The 25,765-nt window shown below is 40.0% G+C and overlaps 1 protein-coding gene across 2 annotated transcripts in view; it reads right to left on the reverse strand.

Moving 5' to 3' along the window:
• Nucleotides 1-25,765, reverse strand: part of exoc6 (exocyst complex component 6) — a 56,456-nt gene that overhangs the window by 7,158 nt on the left and 23,533 nt on the right. For both annotated transcript variants that reach the window (XM_041962238.1, XM_041962239.1), the window contains exons 6-22: nucleotides 23,678-23,731; nucleotides 22,671-22,821; nucleotides 22,400-22,561; nucleotides 22,106-22,174; nucleotides 21,311-21,394; nucleotides 20,587-20,633; nucleotides 20,315-20,435; nucleotides 18,372-18,443; nucleotides 18,176-18,273; nucleotides 17,828-17,933; nucleotides 17,189-17,298; nucleotides 16,944-17,055; nucleotides 16,712-16,846; nucleotides 15,804-15,983; nucleotides 8,616-8,757; nucleotides 7,260-7,333; nucleotides 330-442 (exon numbers count right to left, since the gene is read on the reverse strand). In XM_041962238.1, coding sequence (XP_041818172.1) covers nucleotides 330-442; nucleotides 7,260-7,333; nucleotides 8,616-8,757; nucleotides 15,804-15,983; nucleotides 16,712-16,846; nucleotides 16,944-17,055; nucleotides 17,189-17,298; nucleotides 17,828-17,933; nucleotides 18,176-18,273; nucleotides 18,372-18,443; nucleotides 20,315-20,435; nucleotides 20,587-20,633; nucleotides 21,311-21,394; nucleotides 22,106-22,174; nucleotides 22,400-22,561; nucleotides 22,671-22,821; nucleotides 23,678-23,731 — 1,830 coding nt within the window. The remainder of the gene's footprint in view (nucleotides 1-329; nucleotides 443-7,259; nucleotides 7,334-8,615; nucleotides 8,758-15,803; nucleotides 15,984-16,711; nucleotides 16,847-16,943; nucleotides 17,056-17,188; nucleotides 17,299-17,827; nucleotides 17,934-18,175; nucleotides 18,274-18,371; nucleotides 18,444-20,314; nucleotides 20,436-20,586; nucleotides 20,634-21,310; nucleotides 21,395-22,105; nucleotides 22,175-22,399; nucleotides 22,562-22,670; nucleotides 22,822-23,677; nucleotides 23,732-25,765) is intronic.

Raw genomic sequence — 25,765 nt, forward strand, 5'->3', positions numbered from 1 at the left:
CTTGTTTTGACGACCAGTTGAACAGGTGTACCTCAGAAAGTGGACAGTGAGGGTGTATCTAAGGTTGTCATATGTTCTATGCAAAAATTAATGTAAGAAAGTGTTATAAATGTAATAATAAAATACATAAAAATGTAAAATCTGTGAGTGGAAACGTGGCAAATTAAAAAAAAATATGTTTTTTATGTAAAGTTGGTGTATTGATAAAAACAAAATACAACAATGTCCAATGGAAACAGACTATGTGAATAAATCTTAAGATTAATTTGCAAATATGTGAAGTGTCAATGCTGCGTGCCCAGCAGTGTGTAATAATCAGATGCACTCACTTCTCCAGGAGTGCCAGGGCAGTGGCGGGGTTCACTCTCAGGTATTTGGAGGTTGGCTGACCATAATCTGCCAGGTAAGTCGACCAGTCCCACACCATGAACAGGTCCAGGAGCTACAAAACACACAGAGATACAACACAAGCTCACTTCAGACAGAACCTCAGAGAGGAACAGGGGAAGACTGAGGCTTGTACTGGATTTGTGGGGAAAAGGTTATGAAGAGATAGACATCATCATTTTCACATGCAAATCCTACAGTACGTTTGATTTGGCAAAATGAATAGTGTTCGAGCCAGCTTTGTTTGGGAGGTGATCAAATACTCTATCCACTGGAGATAATAAACAACACTGTGAAGACTGTGGACTTGTACAAACAGGGACCTCTACAAAATGATCTTAAAAGTGAGAATATATCTCAGACATATCATCAGCTACACTGTTTAATATGGAAGCAGCTGATGTGCCTGACAACCTACAACATGCAATCGAGCTACAAAGCAACAACCCACAACTGTGGGCAGCTCTTGTCAAAACTGACTCTTGTGACACTCGGTTTTGCTCAAGACTGACTGACTCAGACCTGGAAAACCAGCTGCCAGTGACATCATCATCATCACTACCATCGCACATCACATGCCTTGCTAAAGAACGGTAGTTCCAGTCATCACAAAGGTTAGTATGATAGACGTGTCAATAGAAAAAGCCTATTTTTTCAGGTCCAAAGCGCTGTTTTAGTATGAATGGAGGGCTGAGGGGCATTGACAAATTTACTTGTACGTAATTGAAACTGTACACTGCAGTGACCACTTAAAGTGACCGTACAAGACAACTGAGAAGACCAGAGGGCAGAAGTCACCCATACCATCTCCTGTAAGGAATGTCTAAACAATGCAGCAGATACCCTGTGCATACATACACCTGCAAACATATGTCCTGGCATCTAAAACCGAGCAGAGCGACAGCAGGGAGCAGTCAGGAAAACACTTGTGTATCCTGAGCCACCCTGAGACGCAGAGAGACGACAGAAGAGTAAGAGATGCAGAGAGAAGAAGGGAGGGGGCTCTGCTGCTACATGATGAGTGTGAACAGGATCATTTAAAATGACCCCCCCCCCAACGACCCCTGGTTAACCTGATGGAGATAAACCCCCTACCCCACCCACACACACAGTGTATGCTAATGTCATAGGGTGAAACAGCTGGGTGTTTGGGTCATGTTGAAAGAGCAGTGAAAGAGCAGCTTAGTGATAATAGCATTATTCAGTTGATTGAGAGACTCTGACACAGAGAGAGGCTTAGCAACAATGCCATTATTCTCACCTGGAGCTAAGTGATGAGCCACAAGCAGCCACGGAGAGGGTGCAGAATCTGACTCAGTTCACAACGAACACAATCTGGGAATAAGTGCTTACAGGGGAAACTCCCGTTTATCCCAACTTGGACTGTATTTTCAGAAATTTGCCTATTGTTTCTATCAGGTATAGCAACGTCGCTGTGTGCACACACTGTCTTCCTGTTCATAATGACATTTCAGGTGTGCTCACTAGAGCCCAACGAATCCTGGATTTTTGAAACAGATACCAATATTGATATGTTTCAATAAGACACTGGCCAATATTCACTTTTAACATAAACCAGCACTAAGCAAACATTTCTGATAAGGATCCCTTAAATGTGGACATTAAACTAAGATTCTTAGTGAGCAGGACATTTCACTGTGTAAAAATAAACTTGTCAGTGCTCTCTGGTGGACAAACTATGCAATGGAGACACAGCCTCTAAGTGACCTCAATCCTAAATCCTTTGGCATTTCTCTACTGACACTTCTTGTTTTGTGCTGGTTGACATATACACCTACACCATATATATGTGCTATACTGCTGATAATATCTGTTAGTAAGACCTGGGCACCTCCAAATGAAGTGATTTAATCTGATTAATCTGTTTGCTTGTTAATAGCAGTCTGACTGTCCATATTTGTTACCAGATCTCAGCAGTTACTTTACTGAGTACAAACCATGACTGGTGCAACCGATGGCCAAACCAACAAACACAAAAGCCGATGAAGTCATCCTTGAACCTTGCTTAGTCATCTCAAGTCATGTTACATTGTCATGTTATGTTTTCCTTGTATACTTGTGTATTGTCTATTTGCAGTGGTTCAGTGGGCAGTAAATTAAGTATGATAATAAGGAACATCCATTAATACTTTTCTACCATTGAGACCTGCTCATACCAAGTCCAGAGCTGACATGCATATTTTATACGGATACTCTAAATACAGATGTCCAACTTGCCCTAAGGCTTACACTACAATAGAGTTGCCACTTGCTATTTGAAGTTAGCTATCATTCAAATATGGAGGAAAAAATCGCTTCATGCAGTGCTTTAATTTAGAGGAATCATTCATGTCTTTTGTCAACCATAGCCACACTTTTTCGTTCCTGCTCTGGGCCCGGGGGAAACGCATCCACACCACACTCCACTCCGTCACATAAATCTGACAGATGACCCCAAATGCAGTGAAGACAGCAATCAGTGTAATCTCGGAGGATTCTGCTGGGCGAGCTGAGTCACGTTATCATAACACCAAAAAAGTAAACACTTACAGAAAAAAATCTTTTGGCATCAGAGAGAGATAGGCTGTCTGTGTGTGTGTGTGTGTGTGTGTGTGTGTGTGTGTGTGTGTGTGGCAGGAAACTGTCACTGTGGAAAGATCAAATTGTACAACGTCTCAGAAAAGATCTACTGGGAGCCACTATGTTGAATGGTTGGTGCAAATTCCAGTGGCTCTGAAACTGGAATTCCCCCTGTTCATGTATAGAAATGCATGTTCTTATTGCCGATCGACATGAAATCAATATTTGATTCTATCATTCGTTATGGACTTTGTCTACTAAAACTAAACGACATTGGAAATATGACGTCTGCTTCACTTCTGAAACACTTCCAGTCAACATTTTAACTTTGTTGCAACAAACGCTTCATCCAGCTGATGTCCAGGGTTAGGCTGAGGTGAATGTTTATGATTAACGGAAAGAGCCTGAGAGAAAGGAAAAGAGAATGAGATGTGTGTGATTTCCCAAAAGGATGGTGTCAGATAAATCACGTCCTTGTGACGTTACTTCATGGTGTGTTGTGAAACTCCCTGGTTTCACCTTTACGCTGAAACAATAAGTCAGGGTGGCGTTCTGAAACTCTAGAAATGCCTCACTGCTACTCTGCTATCCTTACGACGCTTCACTTTAGACGTGTCCTATTAAATGCTATTGTCTCACTGACTTGTATTGTGTGGTACAGAGTAAGTTATAATGGAAGACGAACCTATTCTCTTTGGTTACTATGGGCTTGTCAGCAGAGATTGGTGGTCCAAAGGTGAGAAAATGGAAACTCTAGGTCTGACTCCACGTTTACACCTTCAAAAACCCGTATGATGGATGAAGGCTCTATTCAATGATTTAGGGCGTTGCATGGAGCCTCAAATCGCATACACAGCTCATGCCATAAATGTCAGCTTCATGTGTGAAAAAGTAGCAGCTGTTCTTCTGGCCATTCAGCCACCACTCAAGAGTGAGCAAAACTAGCAACATAGCATAGCATACATGAGGGTATGACATTCCTAACATGTGAATCTGGAGAGACAGGCTGCCTCTCACCTCTAACAAGCCTGAAATATGTTCACACTCAAAGTCTGACTGGGTGCTTATTGTCTGTCTCTATACTGGTGGAGGCAAGTTTTTTGTGCATAATTTTTCTTTTTCAAGTCTTGGTAACTTGTTAAAGTAACATCTTAGAGAAGGAGTTAGCTGTTGCATGTCAGGGGACACTGCCTTCAGCTCCCTCATGTCTTCACAGCGGGCAGTGTAGTGGTGGGTGAGGACAGTGTATTTTTAGTGGTTTAATTTACAAAAATGGAAATCTGTTGCATCTCGAGAGTTTGAGTTGGAATGGGAAGCAAATTTTCAACACTTCGCTTTCTTTGTGCTACTTTGCCTACTGGGCTGTATTCATGTCCAAGTTTATTTGCCACAAACAGCCAATGAACTGACTGTACAAGATGTTAGCTGTAGCTCGTGGTGCACCATACTGATTGTGTGTGTGGAACAATCCTTTTCCCCCTTTGCCCAACTCGCACAGACACATCTTTGTCTCAGCTTGCACTGCCTGGAGTTGAATCTACCTGTGCCATTACATTAATTAAGCATGTAATCACGCTACCCCAGAAACCTGCTTCATACTGAGTGTGATGACAAAGACCCATTAGCAAGTACTGTATAAAAAGACAATCTACAACTTTCTCCAACAACTGACATGACTGACTGACAAGCAGCATTCAGATTTATTTACAGCTTTTTGATTTACAACTTTGCTGTGTCTCCTGCTATCCCACAATGCCTTGATATACTGTATATGACTGACTGACGTCCCATAGAAATGAACAACAACACACTGCATTCAGCACATCATTGTCATGACCCACTCTTTACATAAAGCCGACCCTTCACGTACAAACTGAACCAGTGTCATTTATTTCACACATCTACTAACTGTGTTTCTATGAACACAGTTAATACTGGTGTGGCGCATTTAATTACTAATCAATAATACTAATCATAAATGAGGCGTAGAACATTTGTCATTAAAACTGTTGGTGCATTAACAACAGAACACAGTAGCATACAAACATTACATCTTTTTTCAAAGGCCAAATTTCTAAGTCTTTTTGCATCCTCGTCAGTTATTGACATCACATTAGCTGCACCAAATACTTGGCTTTCAACCGCTCTAAATGATTACAGGACAGTTATAGCTAGTAAAATCAGCAGCCGAAAGATAAACAGAAAGTAAAAGGATGACCTCTGTGTAACCTCAGCCTGTGGATGCCTCCCAACCCCTGGACCTCAGGCTAGGATTAACATGTCAACCAAGCGGCCTGTATAAAAGGGAACATGGACACATGTTGTCTTCTTCCAAGATTTCTTACCAAATTTGACAACTTTTAGTCCAAGAAAATAAATAGATAAATAAATGATTCAGTATTTTTCAATCAGAAACAAACTCTTACTGTGGAGAGAGCTTTGAATCAATTTTAGTTACAGTTTAGATACTTTTATCTATTTAGATAGATTGAGTCAAAAAATCCAAATAATAAACACATTTAAGATCATAATAGAGGAGGGGGGTGTTGAGGGGACTTTGACATGTGAACTCAGCACTGCTTAACTCCTGACTTTGGCCCTGGACCTAGTTAAGACAAAAAGCCAATCATGGGGGCCACTACAGAACCCCAGCAGCATACATACAGCATTCAGCAGCAACTGAATACAACTGAACTGTATGGGTTCAATGAGGAAATGAATTACTGTCAGTTGTTTTTTATGAACGTTCTGAAGAAATAATGCTCCATGTATTTTATGATTGCTCTATGATGTTTTCTAAAAGGCTTGATAGTTTCAATTCTATTTCTATGATACATATTTATATATGCTGTGACCATATAGCATTGGCAAGACACGAGCAATGGCCAGAACCCAAAGCTATTTTCTGGACGCACCTTGTCTCTTCTTACTGTGATGTAGACATGCTTTATGTGGCAACATTTGTTGCTGCACATGATTAAAAGCTCTTACTATAACCACAATCTCATCTTTCCAGATTCTGCCTCAGTTGTCTTGTCTGTTAAGGCACCAGTTTGTACTTTATTCTGGTGGATAAGCACAAACTTCATCTTTACACCTTCACATGCCGGACCCTAGCTCTCTATTTTCATGTCTTGTTATATGATTTAAGTCATAAATAAATTAGGAAAATGAACAGCCAAGTGTTGTTACATTCTGACTGTGGGAGGTTAGTGTATTTAGTCAGGTCAGAGGTCCTATTCTACTGTAAAAATCTTTAAGTTTACAGCAACGTATTCAACAACCTCATCCAGTATTCTGTTGTGACCTGGACTGGATACAGAGGCAAGCCTCCACCTCAGGCTCAGATTAACAGGTCAACGCAGAAATGAGCTAATGAGACCCAGAAACACTTTACATACCACTGGTGTTTACACCGAAAAGGGAGGCAGGGGGTTTGTGCTTGTGTATGTGGCAACAGGAATTTTCTGAAGTAGGTGAACTACAGGACAGGTGAAAGTTGAAAAGGTTACACAAAGACATGAGTCTGGAAAACACATGGCCAGTGAAACACAATGTTGTTGGATGTGATATAGACAGATGAGATGTGTGACAGCTAAGGAGGAAAAAGTGAAGTGGAAAAAGGTGGAAGCTGATTAAAGCTATATATGTTAATGAGTAACTAAACATAAATAATTGGTCTCCTGTTTTGCCATTTTTATCATCTTTATTTCTCGGTTCAAACAATAAATTAAAACAGTAAACAGTTGGGATTTTTTGCGTCACAAGAAATAAGCCTCTAAATATGAAATACTTCTGGATTCAAACCCTATTCCAAAAAAGTTGGGACACTGTTTAAAATGTGAATAAAAACAAAATGCAATCATTTGCAAATGAACTGTTTACCGGCCACAGTTTTACAAAGTGTTCCCTAAGTTTACTTTCTGTATACAATTATGCCTTCACTGTTACAGGAAGAATTCTGGACAATGAGCCACTGTTGAATGTGTTCATTTTTCTAAATAAATGACACAAATGTTATTTTCTAGATTTTTTTGTTTGCCCTGCTGTACAGAAAACATACTGTGTGTGTGATTGCCAAGCCAATTTTGTGTGCCGTTACACCCCTGAAAGACTCTATCAAAGAGAATGACGGGCTGAAAAGCACCACAGGCTGCAGCAATATACACCAGGATTTTCTCATTATTCTATCTAAAGACTGCTGCAGTAAATGAAGTAAACAAAGTCCTAAAACTTGTGCTTTATACACAGGCAAATGAATTTCTTCTATATTGCTCAGTGAGACAGTTTACCTGTCGCAGGTCGATGAAGGCCAGCTGGAGTGTGTCTCCTTGAAAGCCAGGGACTGGCTCTGAACTGGCAAACACTGAAAAGAAACACAAATAACAGCAGACAATAATTACTTTAAAGTTACAGAAGAAAGTACACATAGTGTCAAGAACTACCATTGCGGATCCACTTACAGTGCATATTGTGTACGTGTGTGTGTGTGTGTGACTTTGACTACAGGCATGATGAAGGCACGGCAGGCTGGGACAGAGAGACCATAATATTTTCACATCTAACTCTGAGAACCAAACCAAAGTTGGTGGTTGTTGTAACAGTGGAAAGACAAGAAGGTTTTGTGTGTGTGTGTTAATTTTGTTTCTGTAAAGTGGAAATGAAGTGTGTTTTACAGTGAGTTAACTTGGCAATTAAGCTTGTCTTAGTTCAGTAAAAGAGAAACTGGAATTCAGAAGGTGTACAGTTGTATTTTTCTGTTTGATAAGGAAAATAGGTGTAAGAATATTTCCTTCCTTTCTTTTCTTACTTTTGTGAATTTATTCTGTTTTTTTATTAGACTACAAAGGCTTGTGAAACGTAGCAAGCTCCCAGCTGAGAAAAAGGGGGCACTGTACTAACAAACTATCACCTCTCGAGGCACGAAATGGTATTATGAGACAAAACGGGCTGGGGCTAGATGGTTAGCATGCTAACTTCAGTAGATATCTCTGCAACACAACACATAGACATCTTGATGTACTGTCAGACCGGTTACTTCTTCATGTTCTGTTGACACTGTCAGTTCCTTTTTTTGAACATTTTAAACTAAACATGTCTCATCATACCTTACACATTGCACCTTTAAGCTGATGACTGTATGTAAGCCTGTCCCTTTCAATATACAGCAAGATAATGAGATAAATGAAGTCATTATCATAAGAAAACAAGTAACACATTAAATAATAAGTCTGAAAATAATATCAAAATAATATTCAACTAGTTTTCATTTCTCTGGTCTTCTGATTGACCATTTGCCTAGAACTCATTATTTCAGGAACAATAAATAAATAAATAAATCATTGCAAATGTTTTGACACCCAGGCTATAAAAATAAATAAATCTAAAAATATGTTACAGCTACTTGTCAACAACAGAGATACAACTGAACAAAAACACAAGACAAATGGTAACACAGTACATTGCTGTCTAAGAGTTTGAGTTAAAATCAATATTATTTTAATATTACTGTTATTTTATACATGTTAAAAATACATTTTAATCTGCCTGCCATGTAGAACATCGAACACATGCTTCCATTTTTTGGTAGCTATAACATAACATTATGACATCAACCAAAATGAAAATGACATTTAGTTTTTGCTTACATTCACACTGAATGACATCCAGGTTGAACTGCTGAATTGCCCCCATACTGATCTGTTTGAGTTCTGTGTCCAGCAGCATCTGCATCAGTGATGTGGACAGATGCTTGCAGGCTGACATACAAGCTGTCTGGGCCACTTTACCCTGCAGAGAGAGGGACAGTGAGGAGGAGGGAGGACAAGGAGAGTGACAGAGGAAGAGAGGATACAAAAGAGGAAGGAAAGATGGAAAGGTGGAGGAAAGATTAAGATGGGGATGAGGGGGACAACGAACAAGGACAAGAAGACAGGGACAGAAGCGGTATGAGGTCATTAAAAGAGGTTAACATGAATAAAACGAGGGAAAGAATGCATACGGGCAAGGTTGGTGTGCGAGGAAGTGTGGAGGAAGGACAGGTGAATAAAAGGACATAAAGGAGATTGTGCAAAACAATCAGGAAGACAGTAGAAAGAACAGAAGGAGGGTTTGTGCGAAGAGGATATGGGAGTAAAAATAGATGTGGGAGATAAAGAACAAGAAGGCATAAAGATAACTGATGTGAGCTCCAACTTGAATTCTGGGTAAACAGAGATACAAACACAATCTACTCTCTGGCCCAGGGGTCAGGAACCTATGTGCTGTGGGTGATAAAGCTTCTTCAAAGATACCTGACTATTCATTTTTCTTCCATTTTCAAAAGTTTGTTAACAACAAATCAGGTGTCTTTTGCTACAGAGAATTTGACAGCAGTCAAACCCCATTTAGACAGAGTGGAAAGCATGTAAATGAGCTCTGTACAACATGACATACATCACTTGTATGACCAGAAGTACATAAGACACGCAAACATAGCTATAAATGAAGTTTTTCATGACAAAATGTCACTGCCTGTTCAACCAGTATAGTGTAAGTAAACACAAGTTTTGAATTAGGGTGTCTGTACTTTTCCAATACCAAAACTGTGGCTAAAGAATTGGAAACTGTCAATTAATCAATCAATTAATTACATTGCATTTGCCACGAAGAGTGGAGCATAAATCTACATTATTTCCATCAAGTTCAATTTCGGTGAACTTTGACACAAATTGCATGGTATGCAGTGTTGACCAGCTGCAGACCATCCTGGCAGTGTTGACAGCTGGAGAGCCCAAAGCAGAGGAAGCTAACAGCAGTTGGCTAGTTCTGCACCGCACCACCAAGGCTTCTCACATGAACTCTGCCAGGCCGATCTCTCTCCAAGGCTTTAAGAAGTGTTCAGACTGAACACAAAACTCATTTTTGTCTTGTGTTTGACTGCTCTAATTAATTCATGTTTTTGCCAGTTTGGTAGAGACCCCTTGACTTTCAGGGCAAGATCTATCTCAGACTGTGTTACAAACAGGCAAAGTGGACAGCTGATTGCCAAGATGACGAGTGTGTTTTAAAGCAAAAACAGAATTTCTGCTGCACACACGCTGCAAAACCTCTCGGCCGCACTAAGAGCAGCACAGATCTGAACACTGGTCTATAACCCTGATTCAAAAACGTTTAAACGCTGTGTACAATGTAAATAAAAACAGAATGCAATCATTTCCAAACAAACTGTGTTTTCTGACAGTTTTATGAGGTGTTCCTGAGCCCATGTAGTAACATCCTTTATACAACCATGTGTTCACAAAGTGGTGAACCTCGCTCCATCCTCGCTTGTGAGCGACTGAGTCTTTCCAATCATGATGCTATCACCTGTTACCAATCAACCTGTTTACCTGTGGAATGATCCAAACAGGTGTTGTTGGAGCGTTCCACATCTTTCCCAGTCTGTTGTTGCTCCTGTCCTAACTTGTTTGAAACATTTGATGCATCAAATTCAGAATAAGCATATATTTACAAAAATCAATGAAGGTGATGAGGTCAAACATTAAATATACTGTTTTCTATTGAGTACATGTCAAAATGGTTTAGCAAATGATCACATTCGGTTTTATTTATGTTTTACACTGCATCCCAACTGTTTTGTAATCGGGGTTGTACCTTCTCTGCACCATGTATCCTAATGTTTACAGCAGCAGAAAGGCGCACGACGCTTTGAAAGCAGTGATTTGTACCAAAACATAAATGATGAAACAATGACTATGAATTATTTATATAAAAGCAAGACACAATTCACAAAAAACACAGACAAAAGGACTAAGACGGAGCATGTGGGTGTTGCTGATGAATGTCACTCAGACTTTATTGATTAGAGCTCTGTCTAATATCCCAACATCCCAGTTACCGAGTTGTTCCAGTTATTCCAATATCTGATTACTGCTCTGTGTATGGTTTTCAATGCTGCCTTCTATCAAAGAATGGTTAGGGATTAGGGATGGCTAAATGCCATCTGGGGTAAGTGAGTAAATGTTTGCATGAAGGGACAGAAAAAGGATTATTAAAAGCTGTCATAGGTCTAAGTGCTGTTCAGTCATTGATATTTGTTTTTTAGCCTCACTGTATTAATTGCCTTGACTGGCAAACACCAGGAGATGACACACACTTTGCGTCCTTCTAAACTGACCATAAATTGATTCAATTACAAGTTATATTCAGACCTAAGGCCAAAGAACCTACGTAATTGATGACAAAAGTAAATCGTAATCTGCATATTGACAGAAGAAAAAATAAAGGCTACAATGAATTGGTTTGTGGTACACATAGCATAATGTGCTGCTAATCTAATTCATAACAATAATTGGAACAATGGAACAGTAATTACAAGACGGAAAGGTTCCTGACCCCTAAACTAGCCTGATAAAGAACTACTGGAAAATGGAAATTCTCAAAAATAAAAAACAATTCTCAACTATACTGGGCAGTTTTTTATCTTAAGAGATTTTTATGTCATCAATTCTCACCTTAATGTGAATATCTGATGAATCATGCTTTGATTACCATGAAGTCAAGTCATAATTGTGTCATAAAATCTCTCACTGAAAAGTATTATTGCATTTATTCTGCTGTTAGTTTCCTAACATGAGTTCCCTGCAAAACATTGAGCATAAATCAAAAACCACAGATAGCCCTTCACATGCAGATAAGGCACAACACAAGTTCAATCAATAATTGGACACATGGAACACTCTACATACTTCCACAGCATCACGACTCCAACTCCAAAGCAAATAAGGATTGTGAGCGTTTCCACTACTTGAGGTGTTCTTGAGTTTGCTTCTTTTTAGAGCAGTTAAGTTTTAACTGATCAGCCACTTTGAAACAAGCGGATCTGCTTTTTGTTAAACCTCCTCTGGTGTTTGAAACGCTGACAGTAACTTTGAATGGATCTGTAATTTACGGTTAGTATTTGTGATAAACAGCAAATCAGCACAATCCATTCTCACAGACACTCATGCAAAAACTCCCAGACCCAGGAATGATGTGGGGACCCCAATGTCAGTCATTCTTATTGAAATACAGGCTTACATACAAACATAAGACCAAGAAACAACCAGTGACCCCTGTAATAAAAGATATATGAGAAAAAACAGGAATCACTGATGGCACCTTGCAAAATGTTTTCCCCCACCTCAGGGAGCCACAGGGGCTTGATTTAAGAAAGTCAATGTGAGGGGTTTCACCTCCAAAAACAAGCTTTCCTTTGTTTGAGCCCCACAACATCCCTTTTAACATCTTTCATGCAGACAGACAGCAGTGATACATGGTGTAGCAGCAAGGGCTGTACATTCAGTCTAAATGAGCTGGTATCACATTCTCAGCCTGATGACTGCAAATTTCTTATAGCACATAAGCAAACTGCTTACTCTGCATAGACTGGCAGCTGACTTAGGGACCACTCAAACACAGAGGCACCACTAAGGAAAAGGCTTTAACTGCATGCCAACAGGAAGAAGTGACCGCTCACACTCAAAGTACATCAACACTGAGTCGGCTAAATTTGAAAAGGAAGCTTGAAAACTCTATTTTGGCCTTCCATCTGCAATAAGTTGTTGTTTTTGACACCTGAAAACTGAGCCTTTTCAACGGTTTGATGTGGAGAATGAAGCTTTAAACAAACAATGCAGTGAGCCTGGTTGGGGCCGTGTACCAGTAAAGTTAGTGTCAGCCAGGTTTCAGTGCTTCAAATAAGATAGAGACCACATCTAAAGGCAAAAACTCCAAGCCAAGGAAAACCATGCTGTCATAAAAAGGGGAGATAAAATATTGTACAAATGGGGATAACGGTGTGTCATTTTTTACCATTTCAGTAAAAATGAGCATAAAGACATACTCAAAGTGAACTGATAGCTGTTCCTGCACCATTTGGAGCGCATGCATAGTTTTGGTCTCTTTTGAAAGGTCGGACACTCAGAGCTTTTATCCCCAGCAGTCAGAATCACTATAAGTGCTACTGGCATTGAGTAATAGAAGTTTAAGCACACTGAGAACAGTTTTTTCTGCTTGAATTTAGTTTTTTTTTTTTTTTACAAATAGGTGCTTGCAGATGACTATATGTGTGACCTATTAGCAGGAAAAGACAATGGGACAACAGCATGAAGCCTTACACTACTCTAAGTCCAGTAAAAAACTGATAACAGCACCACAGAAACTGAATATATATTGTCATGCTTTCTCTAAGGGTGTATTTAGACGTTCTCAAAAAATGCCAATTTATTATACATTTAAATACATATCTATCTGTATGTGTGTGTATATATATGTGTGCCTTAAGTTTTGCCAATATATACATTTTTACACTTATATTTTCGCTATATATCTTTATATTGAGGCCATTCACTATATTTATCACTTGTCATTAATCACAAATTGAGCTTAATAGCACTATTATTGCTGAAATCCTTGAATTGAGGAAGACAAAGGATAAATAAAACGAAATGAAATGTAGGTGGGCTGTTGGAATATTATAGTTTAAGGCATTCATTCAGACTGAAAACGCTTGAGAGAGAACTTTAAACCTTTTCATGACTTCATCATCTCCAAACACCTGGCCAATCACTACATAAACATAACCTGGGAGTGAGCATAGGATAGTTTGAAAACTGATGGACCCTGCTTCTTCTATTAGAGGGACTGTTTCAGACAATCTGCTGAACATTTTCTCAAAGCAGTTCATTAAAGCATTGCTTTGACTTGGACTAGTGTTCTTTTCCACTTCGAGTGATGATGATGATGATGTTATTAAAGCAAAGGACAGAAATAAAAGAAGGCCCAAACTTAATTACAAAATGAATGTGACACATAAAATACAGCTCCAGAGGTTTGTAAGAGCTAATAGTTGCACATTGCCCTGCAGCCTTGGTTGAAGGAAAGCAGTGAGAGGAGAGAAAGTATACTGAGGCTCATTAAAGACTTCCAGTCATTCAGCTGGAGCAGCAGTTCACAGGCTTGCTGTGAAATGGTATCAATGTTGTTCCAACTTTTAAAAAACAGATCCCAAGCACATCCATAATAAAGTCATTAAATGTATGAAAAGAGACCGGGATGAATTGTGTTCTATACCTGATATCTCTCATCAGGAATTTAGGAAGCATCTCATTTTGTGTAGTACAGAAATTGAAGTCCAAACACGTCAGCTGTTTATAACTCACTAACTCTATGATCATCCTGAGGACAATTAGTGTCGGGACCAGATTCCCCATATTCACTTACGTAAAAGGGTTAAGTTAAAAAACCATGCAACTGAGCCAGTGTGTGCAAACAGAAAATGCAGAGTGAGATGTAGTTATCAAGGTCTTTGAACACAGGACCCGGACCCCCTGAGATCTGATTACGGTGGAGCATGGAAGGTCATTCTGGAAGTTGGGCACAGTATGTGTGATGACACTATTAATTAAAGACTGTGAGATACAGCTGAAAAGCTCAAAAAAGTTACGAAATGGAATTTTGAGTTGAAATTTCTCCCATGATGACAGTTGCTGTTGTCCCTGCTACACAAGTTCTGTGAATTCTACTTGTATTGCTTTTATTCTGAAACCATGGCCGCCCCCTAACTTAGACACGATGAAGAAGCAACACCAGCTTCTGAAACAAGAAATGCCTTATGGAAAAAGAAAAGATGACTTTGGATTTCAAGAAAGAGGCTGAGATAAGTCAATAAGCTTGGCTAGCATCTAGCTGTCATTACAGAACCTTCCCCTCTGGCTATAGCTTTCAGCGATGGTGGTTGTTACTTGGTCTTCTCTCACTCAAAATCCACCCCATTCAAAGCATTAATTAGTCAAATGCAAATGTAAACACTGTCCTTCAATGTCCTCACATGGGTTACAGGTGTCAGAAGAACCAACAAGCCCGGAGTAGTGGAGCTTCCACAGTCAAACATAAGCATGCGTGTCATCTCCCCTCTGCCTGTAGAATGGCAGCATAGTGTTGTAACAGCCAGGCAGGCATACTCACCGACATCGACGCATGGTCATTGTTGTTATTCTGAGCAGAGACACCCCCAAACCAACCAAAAATGGAAGAGGGGGAGGGAAAGAGGGAAAGGACAGGAAAAGAAATGTGGCAACAATAAATGGACAGGAGGAGGTAAATTCAACTAGAGATAACTTGCATGCTTGAGAAGTCAAATTAATCAAGGAATAAAACTGCTAGTAAAACAAATCAGTTACAGCGCTGTTTATTACAGGGGTGTGGATGGCAAGACAGGAGACATTCTTGGAAAACAAAATAAGCTGGAACTCATTCAGGACATGATAAGGGATGCTGGAGAGAAGAGCAGGCAAGTGGCCTACAGAGTGGAACTGAACAGGCTGTAGCCGTCAGCTATCTGGGCCAAAACACACACATTTACTGACCAAGTCCTTACTTTGATACCACCAAATGTGTCATGTTGAAGATTGTGTCAGTATGTGCAAAAGCAGACTACGAGTCAGTAACAGCACAGTTACCATGCATATGGACAGATCACCAACGCAACACATACTCAGCTCAACGATAAAGTCACAGGTCACAACTCACTTCAGTTTCAACAATTAACTTTCCAATAGTACACGCATTTTAATAGGGATGTGATGAACATATAGCAAAACACCAGGAGACAGTTGGAAGTTTGGAAAATGGAAAGAAAACGGAAAAAAGGAATAATCATATCCCTATAATCAACAAAAACACAACAAACAGTGCCATACACCATTTGACAGCAGCTAAAATGAGTAGAAAAACCAAGAAGACAATGTCCCACGGTTCCAGAAGAAAAGCGGCGGGTTCAACAGGTCAGAGATTAGAAGGTGGATCAGACTCACCGGAAGGTGTGTGAAGACCTGGAAAGTGGAACGCAGGAAGTTGATCAGGTCCATCAGGTATCCAGAGGCACGGCCGTCTGACTCAGCCATGCCCCATTCATAGTCTGCTAGCTGGATAAATTCATCGATCTTCTGGTTGAGTTTGGTGTAAATCTCTCCCTCTGCGGCGTGACGAGCATCCTGGAAAACAGCTTTTATAAGTCCCTTTGACAAGACTTAATAAGAATAAACAGAGTTTTACCTGCAAATTTACTGTCATGCTAGCATTTTTGCTAGCATTAGCAATTTGTCAGACTATGGCCATATTTCTTAAACTTAGACGACAGAGTTAGCTTTATTCGCCTTTTTTGACTTTCTGTATTTTACTTCTTCAGAGCTGGCTTAATATGTACGTAGAACTGTTGTCAGAACAGCAAGTCCTTAAAAAAGTACTCGAGCGGGTTAGCAGTGCACTCCTCTAACACTGATGGACAGTAAAAAAAAGTTAAAAAAAAAAAAAGAGATACTGTATTTCCTTATTCCATGTAATCTTTTTCCTTCACAAAGCCACCAACAGTTAGGTTGCAGATTTGGGTGTGCTATGCTAGTAGTTGCTTTTATTTAGCATGCTGTCTCCTAAGATACTTGGCGACAATCCAATATGGTTGAAATCACAATTCTTCCAGTAAGAGCAGACAATACTGGAGCTGTGCATGCAAGAGCTGAAGAGCCTGTCATCAGGTCCAAGAAGTGTGTTCCACATAATGCACAATGTAACACCCTTTGAGCCAGTTTGTGTGATTTTGAAAATAATGAAAAGCAGTAACAAGACGCATCATTCTAACAACAAACTGTATAATACACACAAAGCAAAAAAAAACAAAAAAAAAACCCCACAAAGCAGAATGCACATTACATTCACATTTTACCTTGAATGTGGACAAGCCATAGAGTCTTGTGGTGTGGACTGTTTCGGGGGAGACATTGGTGATGTTTGTTATAAACTCCTCCAGATACCTGCAGGCTTGCTCCAGGTGGGTGGTGTTAATGATGATCTGCACTAGCTACAGAAAAAAAGTTAGAATTTCAGACTAAAAGAAAAACTTTTTGGTCTGGATGATGTGTGTGCGTCATTAGCAACAGCCATCGTGTTGTTCCTACTTCAGTCAGTCCTATGTGAGGTTTCTTGATGAGGTTTTGCAGACAGCTGCTGAGTGTTCTTGTCAGCAGTAGGTTGGTTGATTTTCGCAACATATCATCAATCTCTGTTGAACTGTATAACAAACAAAGTTTATGATTAACAAGTCCAGATATTCTACAGTTGCACAACAAAGAGATCAGAAGTCAGGGAAGGTCAGAGCTCGACATACTGAAAAGTGAACATAGAGTAACTATGTGAGACCAACCTGCGGTGTAGTGACTCTGAGAACTTCAGGCTGGCATAAATGAACTCTTTGACCTGTGTGTAGATCTGAGGGACAGACTGGGACATCGGCAGCTTCTTCGGAAAGTCCTGCTGCTTCCACACATTTATACACACACACACACACACACACACACACACAGTAGTAAAGGACTGACTCATTATCTAATATACACTCAAGTTAAAAATTTCAAGTCTTATTCCTTTGCTTCTGGAGAAATGCTTTTCATGTGTTTTCATCATAAACTGGTGGAATGGCAACCCCCAGTTAGATTCTTTGCAACACTTCCACCCGGGGTGGTAGTGTTGTAAAAATGAAATGTCAAATGTCCCACAAGAAACTAATCTCTAACTGCAGGATGATTTTCTTGACTGTCTGTTCCTTGGTTATGATTCTATGAATATAAATGTTGTGGAAGGTAAGAAAGGGTACGAGGGTTTGGTTGGAGGGGGCATTAGTGAGCAATTATTAGGGAACTTGTATGTCAGATGGAAGAAATGTTCTTTTGTGATGATCTGTTTTTGTTTAGTAAATATCTGCATGCCCAAAGAAGGGACAAAAACGTTGTGGACATGCTTTAGATATATTGGTTTGTAAGGCTATGGTCCTTGAATTGGTTACCTTCTCTATCTCAGCATCGTGGAAGGGAAAGCGGCTGACCACCAGTTTATACTCCTCCTCTGTCTCCACTGGGATGGGACTGTAGTTGTCCAACTCAAAGATCTCCCTGTGGAAAAAGACACTTACATTTTTTGTATGACTCTAAAATACCAAATAAACGTCATAATCATTACAGTAAAAGTAAAATAACAAGTTACCTAACCTAACCTTTGATTTGTCATTATGGGTGGATTGATGAGAAAATAAATGCTGTGAATCCTTTTTAAGGTGCGTCTGAAACATAATAACATGCGGAAAACTTGAAAGGCTCTGAAAACTTCCTGCATCTACTATATCAGCAAAGCTCACCTAAAAACCAGTGCCCACTTCTTCAGCAGAGTTTCATTGTATTGGTCTCTGACCTCAAACAGCAGGTCAAACAGCCGGTTCACTGGGAAACCGTAACCCTGTACACACATACAGAAAATCAAGTGTATTAATGTCAGTTGTTCTACACACTACGAGTCACAAGCTGTTCACGGTTAAAGCACGACTCTACACCAACCTGTAGTGTGTCAGCAAAGATGACTATGAGGTTCTTTAGCTCCAGGACCAGGTCTGGGTCATCACAGTATGACTGGGGACAACAAAACATCATAATCAGCAAGCAACAACACCCTATATAAGATGATTTCAAGAGGCAAAGCTTCCACAGTTAGCATTGTAAAGTGCAAACATGAAGGGCTAGAATCAAAAGCTTGACAGACGTAGCTACAGTAATTAAAGATGCATTTCCACAGCATGGTGTGGCTCCCTCTTTTTTCTTTTTCCATCGTGGACATGACAAATAAGTACACAATATAATGACTGAAACAGACAATGGCTGAATTCACATAATCACACATAGGAAATATTGATATTGGCCAGTTTAGTATGCACTAATATTGTGCTTTCTTTTATAGTAAATGCATAGTGCAGGTTACAGTTTGTCAGTGAAGAAAGGCTGATGCATCTTCTTCAAGACCAAAGTAAAGCTCATGTGTGTTGTTTCCAGTGCATTGGAAAAATGAAGGGGACGTGATGTCGCTATGACGATCGGCGGGGACTTCCGCCCATGTTGAGGGAGCACTATCTGCAGTGGAAAGTGAAGTAGAGAAAAGCACCTGGAAACAAAAGCGAGTTGAGCTGAGTGGAGAAGCACCATGCAGTGGAAATGTGGCTTAAGGGGGGAGGGGCTTAGCCAAAGGTCAATCAACACCAACAAAGTCCCTCCATTTTTCTGGGGTGCAGAGTGATTTATGACCCTGAAAGGTGCACAGTTGAGTCCCTTAACACTCACACAAGGATCCTGCCAAACACAGCAGTGCGTAAATCAAGAGAGTAAATGAACACAGCCTGAGATTTGACATAAAGCAGCGTCCGCCTGCCTCTTTGTTTACTCAGACACACACATACACACACCAACAATCAGCTGGAGACTGGACTAAACAGCAGCAAATCACAGCAGTGGCAGGACTACCTCAGCAGTTAAGACAGGTTTATTAGTCTATATCTAATTGATCAGTGCTACAAGTGCACCTGACTAGATGTTTTAGTCTTGTAGTGTGTACAATTATTCACAGTGTACTCTGTTAATTTGTTGTTATAGTGATGGTGAACAAAACTGTTAACATTCATGTTGTGAGGGATTTCATTAAAATCTTTTTATTATTTAACATTTTCATATTGAATTAAAGGGGACTGGCTCATGGACTGGTTTGTAAAAACAACTTAAGATTATGCTTATGCTTGACGCAGTGTCCCCAGTTTGAGAGTGTGCACGCCAAAAAATGACATCATCGTGCTATATCAACACATCTTCAGAATGTTCTCCTGGTTTTGTTTGTTCGCCCCCCTGGCATTTCGAAAAAATTACGGCAGACAACACGTTGTTGCAACACATGAACAAAGCTTTAACCCCTGTGGGCTTGCCACGCTGTGGCTGTAAGGGAAGGACCACAGCAGTGTGGAGCTGCCTGTGCCGTGGCCCAGCAGAGGAGCTGGAGGCCAGGGGGGAGACCAGGGTCTTTGTTAGTCTTCTCACCCCACGCTGTGTAGGCCATTCTCTGACCTGTTAGCATAATCCTCTGGCTCATTTACAACTGACTGGATCCCAGCGGTCAGGAATATGCCTTCTTAATCTGCTGTTATTGTTGCAATCTGTCTCTCATTAAGGCCCCAATGACCTCTTCTTTGGCTGCATGCGTATGTGTGTTTTGACCTCTTAAAGAGTGACATCATTAAGTGTGTGTGTGGGTGCAATGACCTCCAGAGTGTGTGTGCCTGTGTGTATGTGTGTGTGTGGGTTTTCAGCCAGTGAATAAAGGTTCTTCCAGTATAAATAGATTCACAGCAGGCGCTATTATCTCTGTTAACAGTCTTCCTCACATTCACAGTGTACTCCCTGCTGGCTGTAAGTGCGTGTGTGTGTGTGTGTGTGTGTGTGTGTGTGTGCGTGCGTGGGCCTACAGAATGTGTACGGAGCACAGCAATGATCTTGGACAGGGCCATGTTCCACAGTTCATCAGTGAAAGCTCTGGTCACCAGCCCCTGCGTGGCATGGAGGATATGGTCCTCCACAACAAAGAACCTAACGACACAAACACAGAAAACACACACGTCTCAATACTTTATGTTCTCATTGAAAATAACAGAACTGACACGCAAACTTGGTTAAAGAAACAGTTTCAGCAGAATGTGACGTTAAAGACAAAACTCTGACATTAGCAGGAACATCTTACCCCACAATCTGATTGAAGTATCTTCTGTAGCCTTCCACTGTCTCATGCTGGACACACAGACACACATGAGTGCATAAAATACAGCATATAGTGATATCATTGTGCCGTACTGCATTGGTGAGCAAAGACTGTTTAGCAAATTGTCATACTTGGTGTTTTCAGTGATACTTAACGATTACTTTATGCTTTACTTAAAGTTACTGTTACAAAATGTTAATGTATCCTGAATATCTTGTCGATGACCCCTGCCCGACCAACACGCAAAGAACAAGTGAAGTGTCATTTAACATCTTAAAATCATGTACAATGATCCTGGGCGTTAACACAGCTACCTCGAGAAAACAACCACCAAATCTAGCATTAAACAATAAGATCACAAATCGAATAAATGAAAGGCAGTGAAACCACTAAGCTCTATCAGATATTTTCTAATAACTGTTTTAAAACCTTGAATGAATGAATTATTGAAGACAATATTCTTCAACAAAACTATAGTTCAAATGTTTTACACAATATTAATGTTTTGTAACTTAACTGGCAATTAACTTTTTGCAGGTCAAAGCTTCTTCATTCCAAAATATGTTACCGAATAGAACAGAGCTGAAGTCAGGTATGTTCATTCCTGGTATGGACTACAACTTTAATAAGGTTTTCTGAATTTCAAAAATAAGCATTACATTATGTGTTTTCATGATACTGCTTTCACATTAGCCGCGTTGCTCACCATGTTCGCCTGTGGCTGCAGGACGAGCCGGGCCTGTTTCTTCCTCTGTTTCCTGTAGTAGTTCTCAAATGTTTCTCGGTCACCCTGGAGACACAGACAAACACAACAGACTTAAATGACCTCTCCAAAAGCTACTGACTGTGACAAGTAGTTAGATCGAGATTCTTTTTGCTGTTCCAAGCCAGATGATCTTTATATCTCTAATAGAAATAATAGAAATAATAATAATATATTTCTAACATAGTTGGTGTGGCATAGAATTACGGATCATTGAGCAAACTGGGCACGTTTGAAAGTCGTAGCAGACAAAGTGAAAGAGAAACACTCTCCAAACCACCTACATTTGAAAATGCAATCATGTAGCTTTTCAAAAACATTCTCTATAGAGGCTCAATCCGAAAACATCACTCTCATGTTTTTGTGTCAAGAAGGAAACTAAAGATTTTCAAAACGATTACGTGCTTATAGCACCCTCCACTGGGCCAGCCAACAGGAACAGTCTATCTAGTATTTTCTGAGCTATGTATCTGCTGTATCAGCACAGTATCAGAATTTCATATGAGTAGGCCTTGGATCAAAATGATGTTACTGTTCTGTAGTGAAGGACTTGGATTTCAAACTATTTTTGCTTGAGTACTTCAACATGTGTGTCTAACAATGCATGCTGCCTCATTGGAGCAGGTTGTTTATTCATTGTGTTTTAATTTTGAATTATAATGCTGCTGCACCAAATCATTACCACGATCCAGTTTGTGGATGAGTGTGTATATGTGTGTGAAACAGACTGAAACCTACCAGTACAGTGTAAATGTGCAGACATCTGTAGACAGGTGAGAAGTCCACCAGGTCCTGAGCTGTAAGGATCTGTCAGACACAGGTGAGGAAACATGATTGCTGTCATATATTCCCAACACTTTTTCCACACATTCATTCAGCAGCGCTGAATACATGAACCTATGAAAATATTCATACATACATACACTTGGACATTTATAGAGGAGAAAAACTCTCTGTAGTCAGAGGCTACAAATAAAACCTACTTTTGGAAACGAGGAATACAACACCTAACTACACATAATGTTTCCTCACCTCTTCATCTGCTTCCTCTTCATCTCCTGTATCATCATCCATCATCAGGCCGTTGTGAGTGTGACTGTGTGTTCGTCCATTGAGAGAGTACACAGGCTTGGTGTAGTGGCCCATACTGGCCTGCTTGGCAACTGCACTGTTGAAGGTCCTGTGCTGCTGTGCCTACAGGGACAAACAACACACACACATACACACACACACACATACACACATCACTGAGCTGATAAATACCATTTCAGAGATGTTAAAAATGAAATGTTAACTCTCATACCTGTCTCATGGCAGTTTCTCCAACCTTGTCGGAGTGTTTTCTGATGCTTTCCAGGAAGTCCTTTAGGTCTGACATGGAGATCTCCTTGATCTCCTCTCTCAGTCTGGGCAGGTTTTCAGCCATGATCTGACAGAACCTGTACTGACTGACCCTGCAGGGAACACAGCAGTGTGCAGTTATGTCCACCAGCATTATAGAATTTTATATGAAACAACAAAAGGCAAATTAAGCAGATCAAATAATGAGACAATTTTCCAATCAGTGTCATGCAACCAACACACAGACTACATGACTGTCAGCTATATTGGTAATACTTTGACTTTGACTTTCTTTCTTTATATGCAACAGTTCCAAAAAACAACACTCTAAGACAAAAGGTAATTTCCATCAATAGGCCATTTTCTTCCTTAAGTTAAAATTAATTTTGGAACAACTTGTTGGGGACAGAGAAGCGACAAAAAGGAATCAGTATCAAATTTGCAATCTTGCACTGATCAATATTTTTACATCAAGAACTGATCAATGACTGTGTGTAATGTGAAAGCTGTCACTTAGTGACACATAGTGACAAACGCAGAGAATTATCACCAATTCTGCAGTCTCCTTAGCTATACAGATATGTTTTTAGCTATACAATTTTTTTTGTTTTGATTTTAAGGCCTACAACGTCTCTGTTTTGGTCCAGTCTCACTGCATTCCATCAACCTCCTGTCTAGAAGCAGCAGGCGGCAGCTGTCAACAGAAAGCTCTGATAAAGCCATTGTACACTACCTGCTAGCACCAAACAGCAGACAGACCCAGACACTACTGAGCATGGACAGCAGGAACTGGATCATGTTGCAGCTGTGGTTTGAGAGGTTTCTATGGACATCTTAACATCATAACTCTGAGTCACTGATGGAATATATCATAACTCTTGTGAATCCAAGCTGTCTAGAACCAAGCTACAAACGTTTTAGAGCAATTTTCAAAGTGTTCCTAGAAGAACTTTGATGGTCTAAGCCTACCTGGGGATGTAGACCTTCTCCAGCTGCTCCATGGTTTTCAACGCAGCATAGTATCTGCAGAGACAAACAGCACAGCTTCAGGTAGGATGAATCACAGCTGTGGTCCTTGGTCCTTGGTCACAACCATTGAAGGACAAGTTCACAAAACATATTCCCAAGTTCATCTGAAGCCAACTGAGTCTTCAGTAGTCTGAGTTAATGAATGAAGTGAGCATCTTGCCAAGTTACAGAAGATTATTTTATTCTGACTAGCTCTCCACTCAAGATCAGTAAGGAATCATGTTTTGTAATGCATTTATCTAGCAATCACAAGTTACTTATGTCATTATTTCCCAAAAACAAAGTTTGTCTTCTCGAGATAATGCAACAACCAATCTGTTATGACGGGAAAACAATAGTTTGTCTCCTCGTATTCTCTAGTATTTACTAGAGATCAGGATTGCATGCCAGCGTGCATAGATGGTAGCAGGTGATCTAAGCTGAAAATGTCAGAGTACCCATTATTTATCAATGCATCAGAGTGGACTTCAGTCTTACTTAATCATATAAATACTTTGTTATAAAAGACCTACCAATGTGTGTAGTTTCTTTTCCAGTTCCCTATGCCAACGAGAATTCTTTTGGTTGCAGCCAAAGATGTGCTGTGTGCTTTAAGATGACCACTGTATGTAAGCCTATTCCCTACTTAGCCATAATGGAATAAAATATTCTCATATCGAATCACAAAGGAAAATATTCTTACAACAAACGGCAAAAGTTTATGCTTAGATTTAAAACTCCCAAACCAACCCCTTAGAGCAGTGTGTGTGTGTGTGTGTCACATATTTTGAGATATCAACTCAATATAATGAGATAAATTTGCAATAAAAAAATAAGTGTAAACACAGTCGTTCTCAGTTCCTGTAAAGCTGCACTGATTTTACACAGAAAGTGTGTTTCCAGTAGGGCGGGGATGACATGCTTATCACCTGATTCAATGCAATCAGGATACTTGGGTGCTGATTCAGTATGTATTACAAGGCTTTTTTAACACTAGACCATGGGAAGAAGAAAAACAATGTGCATCACATGCCAGTCAGAGAGTTTTTTCCAGCAGCATCATTGCTACACTGCATGTAACCGTGGTTAACATCCACCTAGTGGTGGCTGTATTTTTAAACCACTGGGAATTTTGAGTTTGACTTTTGATCCTTCGAGGTTGCTGTAGTTGGTCAGTGTGTAATGTTGAAGTGGCGCTAGAGGCAGATTGAGTCAGCAATGTGAAGTCAGCAGCTATTAATTTCTTTCCACAGAGCACAGGAAATAAATGCCTATAAGCATGAGGAGATGTTAATCTATGTTCAGCATGTGAATTAAAATAGATTTAAGGTAATATCATCGCGTTCTTGATGCTAATTCTGTTTTTAATCACTTTTGTAAATTCTGCATCAATGGTAATTTCCATTATGTGTTAGCATCAAGCTAAAGGACTAAGTGCTAGTTATTTATAGACATATACATCAGGTCTGTCAAAACTGGCCAAAAATGAGGTTATTCCGTCTAAAAAACAAAACAAAACATAGGTTCAAACCATTCCAATATCTATTTTTGCGTATTATGGCCTTAAGAAGGCAAACCAATGCAACGAGAGACATTCTACTTGTATATCATTTCAACATAATCATGTCTCTTAAAAGACCTACATATCTACACATTACTACAACATTTTCAATCAATGAAAGTGACGATGTGTGCAGAGTTTCCAGTTGGTGCCGGTCCACGTGTCCTGGAAGATTTTAATGTCCTACTACAGGCATCTCAAACTGGTTCCATAAAGGGCCGCGTGGCTGCAGGTTTTCATTCCAACCCAGGAGGAGCACATCAGGCCAACCAATCAACATCAAGGGATCACTTAGTTATCAGCTGAAGACTGAGATCAGCTGATTAATTGATTCCAGCCAGGTGTGCTCCTCCTTGGTTGGAATGAAAACTTGCAGCCACACAGCCCTTTATGGAACCAGTTTGAGATGCCTGTCCTACTGCATTCAGCAGCCATGAAACAGGCTGCAATGTAATTCTTCCGTCAATGTGCATCCACTAGAAGGGCTT

This window comes from Chelmon rostratus, chromosome 21 (assembly GCF_017976325.1).
Source record: "Chelmon rostratus isolate fCheRos1 chromosome 21, fCheRos1.pri, whole genome shotgun sequence".
Classification (NCBI taxonomy): Eukaryota; Metazoa; Chordata; class Actinopteri; order Chaetodontiformes; family Chaetodontidae; genus Chelmon; species Chelmon rostratus.